The sequence below is a fragment of the Lactuca virosa genome, chromosome 4, assembly GCF_052849685.1.
Source record: "Lactuca virosa cultivar CGN04683 chromosome 4, Lactuca_virosa_CGN04683_v6, whole genome shotgun sequence".
NCBI lineage: Eukaryota > Viridiplantae > Streptophyta > Magnoliopsida > Asterales > Asteraceae > Lactuca > Lactuca virosa.
Genome location: NC_136429.1, coordinates 466,323,246 through 466,328,239, shown reverse-complemented (window position 1 = coordinate 466,328,239; position 4,994 = coordinate 466,323,246). Strand labels below are relative to the sequence as shown.

General features: G+C 32.1%; 1 protein-coding gene across 1 annotated transcript; it reads right to left on the bottom strand.

Annotated features, from left to right (window-relative positions):
* Nucleotides 1–1,437: 1,437 nt before the first annotated feature.
* Nucleotides 1,438–4,719, bottom strand: LOC145109185 (PLC-like phosphodiesterases superfamily protein). Its single transcript, XM_079046297.1, has 9 exons — nt 4,298–4,719; nt 4,053–4,175; nt 3,822–3,959; nt 3,623–3,721; nt 3,178–3,481; nt 2,350–2,573; nt 2,193–2,279; nt 1,688–2,019; nt 1,438–1,574 (listed from the first exon to the last, which is right to left on the bottom strand). The coding sequence occupies exons 1-8, from the start codon at nt 4,406–4,408 to the stop codon at nt 1,828–1,830; spliced, it is 1,278 nt and encodes a 425-aa protein (XP_078902423.1). The 5' UTR covers nt 4,409–4,719; the 3' UTR covers nt 1,438–1,574; nt 1,688–1,827.
* Nucleotides 4,720–4,994: the final 275 nt, after the last annotated feature.

The following is a 4,994-nucleotide window of genomic DNA, read 5'->3' as shown; positions in this document are numbered from 1 at the left end:
AAGATATAATGAGTATTAATTAAATCTTCAACATTTAATATGTATTAATTACTTTCTTAAAATAACTAAAATGAATGGTCTAGAATCAATCTTGCATGCATATAATAGATAGTAAAAACATTTGAACCTAACTCTCTCTCTCTCTCTCTCTCTCTCTCTCTCTCTATATATATATATATATATATATATATATATATATATATATATATATATATATATATATATATATAGGTTTAGGTTCTATGGAAAACAAAAAAAAACCCTAAAAATCATAAAAATGCATAAAAAAAATACTTAGAGATCACAAAACTTTTTTTTGAATTTTTTTTATCAAAAAGTCGCAGCTTTTAACATAAAATCGCTGAAAATTTTTTTGAAAAAAAAAAATTTTACCAAAAAAAAAAATTGATTTTTTATTTTTTTTTTCAGCGAAATTGTCAAAAAGGCTGCGATGTTTTGATAAAAAAAATTCAAAAAAAAGTTTTGTAATGTCTAGGTATTTTTTTATGCATTTTTATGATTTTTATGGTTTTTTTGTTTTCCAAATAACCCTTCCCTATAGTACAATATAAAAGAGTTAATCTAATAAAAATAAATTAAAAAATAAATTAGTTAAAAGATTAATGTATAATAATTGAAAGATTTAAAAAAAAAGATGCAAAAATGGTTTTTGTAGTTTGGTTGCAGAAATGGTCCCTAAAGGTAAAATTATTATTTTAAAAAAGTTATCGATCAAACCGTTAAAGTTAATATTTTTGGACCAAAAACACATAAGTTGTACAAAAATGTATGACTAATAACCCACCAAACATTTTTGCACCAAAACCATATAATTTTAACAACCGGACATTTTTGAAATTTTGTATGGTCGTCCCTATAACTTTAATAATTAATATTCCGAAATTACATTTTTGATCTGTGTAGTTTTTAATGTGCAATCATCAGCACTTTAAATCCAGTTTTGCTATTATTTACAAGAAAACTCAATTACAGTCTTGAACGATGGTTTCTATAATCACTTATTATTTTTTATAATAAATATTATTAATAAACTCAATGCAACGGAACATCACCACTAGTTATAACTAAATATTATCTCGGATTCACATTTATTATTGTTTATAGGAGAAATATCATAATTTATACACACACAATACTACGTATCAACAATCATACACAACACAAACATAAAAAACTGATATGTTCGGATATTATCTTAGCTATTTTGCATCCAATTTGAGACAATATTCACCAATTAATACAATTGTGAAATGAAGGTCGTGGTCACAGATTTATTTAATTGGACATGTTGGACTCGAACGTGGAAAAAAAACATATGAACTTTGATGATGAACTTCAGTTTCGGATATCTTATAAATTGGAAACAAGTTATAGGAAATTGTATATGGAAAAATGATGGAATTAATTGTGGATTAATGAAGATGAAAAAAAAAATTAAAATTAAAATCACCCTTTCATAATATAACATGCGATAAAGTGGGAACATTACACTTCAGAATAAACGAAAACAAGCAACTCCCGAATCCTACTTCTCAATCTCCCCTACTTACTATCTGTAAAACCAAAAAAACCAGCACAACAAAATGATAAAATAATTAAATTTATAATAATTTAAAATGCAACTTGTTTTAAAATGCCATGAGTTAAAAAATAAAATTAAACATACCCAAATTTGAAATTACTCCGCTTCATGATCCATCCACCATGCTTCTTGACATTTTGATGTGTTAAATGAGCATTAAGTATATATATAACTAGTCTAATTTTTAACTTAATATATGAAGTCACAATATTATACATATATATTTATTTATTAAAATATAATACCAACAATATTACGAAAAATTGAAATCCATAAACGACTAAAAAACTCGTAGGGTTTATTCTAGAAGCAGATCCTGTCAACTGCACAGTTCCTGAAAAGCTTCCGGAAGGACCCGTTGGTGAAGTGGAATTCAACACCGCATTGTTTCTACAAGTTCCAAAAGGTGCTCCAGCCTACATAAAAGAAAAAACAACATACTTTTATTTATTTGTATTGTACTTTCAGTTTCTTTATTATTAGTGCATAATTTAGTAGATTTTCTGAAAAAAAAAAAGTTGTCATAATAATAAATGAAAGTAAATTGCTATTTCTTGCATTTAATTATAAAAAAGATATGAATGCTGACCTGGCAAGCAGTGATGGAAACACAGCCACATAAAGTTTGGCCATTCATTCGATCCAAAGCATCAAAAACACCTCCTCCGTCACTTCTCTGATAAACTTACAAGTTAGCATAATACTAGATTGACCAATTTACCCTTGTAAGGACATTAGGAAAATACCATGTAGAAATTGACAGCCAAGAAGTTGGGCATAACATTCCCAGCAGCCTTGTAGCAGGTCCCGACCATGTCCATCAATGGAGTTGAATGCTCTTTGCAAGCTTCTGCTTGTACGGGCATTGTTGGAAAATAATTTTGGAGAAAAAGAGATGATGATTTTGAAGTAAGCGCCTTTGATTCTTTTCTATTTTGACATGACCCTTGTTGTATTCCCGGATCCCCAGCTGAAAAAGAAATTAATCAGATATTTATGCAAAAGGGTTGCCCATATTAAATTAGGATCTAGCTAGCTAACATAAAAAGACATCTTAGCAGGCTGTTGTGTACCTGAAATCAGTGTGGGCCAGTTCAGTCAGGGGTTGTTGGAAGAATAAGGTACACAACAGCCTGCTAGTTGGCTGACATAAAAGACATCTATCTAGCATGCTCACAGGCTGTTGTGTACCTGAATTTAGTGTGGGCTAGCTCGGGGGTTGTTGGAAGAATAACGTACACAACAGCCTGGTAGCTAGCTAACATAAAAGACATCTTAGCAGGCTGTTGTGTACCTGAAATCAGCGTGGGACAGCTCAGGGGTTGTTGGAATAGTAAGGTACACAACAGCCGGCTAGTTAGCTGACGTAAAAGACATCTTAGCAGGCTGTGTGGGCCAGCGAATTCAGGGGTTGTTGGGAGACTTAGATACACAACAGCCTGCTAGCTGGCTGGCGTAAAAGACATCTTAGCAGGTTGTTGTGTACCTAATTTAGTGTGGGCAAGATCAGGGGTTGTTGAAAGAATTTGCAAAAATATTATAATCACACATAGAAGACAAATAATTGTACTTACGGTCATTTTCCACCATGTATCTCCATTGATAAGCGACACCTTCAGAAGCTTCTTTTGAAGAATCAGAAGTGAAAACCAACAACCGATGATTGTCTTGTGCCATATTGGTGACAGTCGGCCAATCCTCACCTTTTTTGGGCATTTTGGAAACCGGAAACCAGTATTTGTCCAAACCAGCATCCATGAATAGCTTATTCAACCCTTTTGGAGTATGAACATAATCTTCTATTATAATTGTCACAATCTCACTAGGATTTGAACTCAAGAACGCTTCCACTTCCCTTAATGTGTTAATCGCAGGTTGCTATTCACAATATATAATTCAAACAATCAGGTTTATAATTTATGTTACATCCGTTCACTCCTTAATGTAATTATGATCTTTTTGTATGAACAATTTATATGAAAAGATGGAAATGGTGAGAGAGAGAGAAAAGATGATTACAAAGGCAGTGATGTTGAAACATTGGCCATGAAATGAGTGGCAGAGCCAGATATCGTTCTCAAAGTCGTACATATCCAACATTAATCCTCTTACTCCATTCTAACATCAATTTAAACAGATAAAAGTAAACACATTGATCATAACAATTGAAGAAAAGTAGAAAACCATTACAAGTGTTTAAAAATCAATATAAACATACTCTTAACTGGTTGGTGACAGAATCTTCTTGATTGTAAAATGTGATTCTCTCAGGACCCGTCAAGAGGGGAGCATCGACAATGGAAAACGCATTATGTGTTACAAGCCATGTGTATTTGTTGAAAGGCAACCCACCGATCTGACCTCCATTAATGATCAAAACCATTGAAACGTGAGCTTAAAATTTGAAACTAACAAGCGTGATTAAGAGTTCAATTTCGGAAGGACTTACAATGGAGGTAGGGACATTAGCTTGACCTCTAATGCAAAAAGGCTGAGTTTTCCCCGATTGAGCGCAATTACCACAATACAAACCAAGTGCACAATCAGTCGCTGCAGAGCACGATTCTAGTATCTGTTCACATTTCGGAATCAAAACATTCAACAATTCGCATAAAATCAAACCGAAATTGAATAGATCTACAGAAATCGGTGCGAAAAGTAACACGGGTTTAGAGAAACGGAAAATTGACAAACCTGGCATCCGCCATTGGAGCAAGCGAATGAGGTGAGGAAGCAGGTAGCTGAAACGAATAGAAGAAGTAAAAGATACTCATTTGCATCAACTAGAAGCAATGATTTCTTCATGAGCTGCACTGCAAAACCCCAAAAACTTTTTTGCAGAACAGATAGAGAGAGGTAGATAATTGGAGTGTGGGATTAAAGAAAAAGCAAAAGTTGTTCGACTGAGGATTTTTTTTTTCTTTTCTTTTTTTGGAATTCAGGAATGAGAGAAAGGCATTGTAGAAGGTAAAGTTATATGATCTTTTGGGTGTCCATTATTTTGGGGGGTGTGAAATCTTGTGGGATGTGATCGCAGAATATGTGTTTGTGTTGTGTTCACATACACTGTGTGTGTGGATCAAGAAGGATGAAATGACAGCGGTGGAGTGTGGACTACTGTCAACATTATTAAATGCATGTTTGTCAACAACACAACCATTTCCTTGATAAATTGATAAAAAACATAAATATATGTATAAATTAGACGAATTCTTGCGCGTTGCGCAGCGAAGATTAAAAATATATTGTTAAAATATTGAAAAATATATGCTTAAAATTGTTATGTTATTAACATTAACTTTGACATAATATTGTTACACTAATTTATATATATATATATATATATATATATATATATATATATAATCTCAATTATTTTAAACAATAATAT

Coding starts and splice junctions, on each gene's coding strand:
- LOC145109185 (XM_079046297.1), bottom strand. CDS start 4,408: ATGAAGAAATCATTGCTTCTAGTTGATGCAAATGAGTATCTTTTACTT. Junction 3,482..3,622: donor GTTTCAACATCACTGCCTTT/GTAATCATCTTT, acceptor TATTGTGAATAG/CAACCTGCGATTAACACATT. Junction 2,280..2,349: donor TGGCTGTCAATTTCTACATG/GTATTTTCCTAA, acceptor TAAGTTTATCAG/AGAAGTGACGGAGGAGGTGT.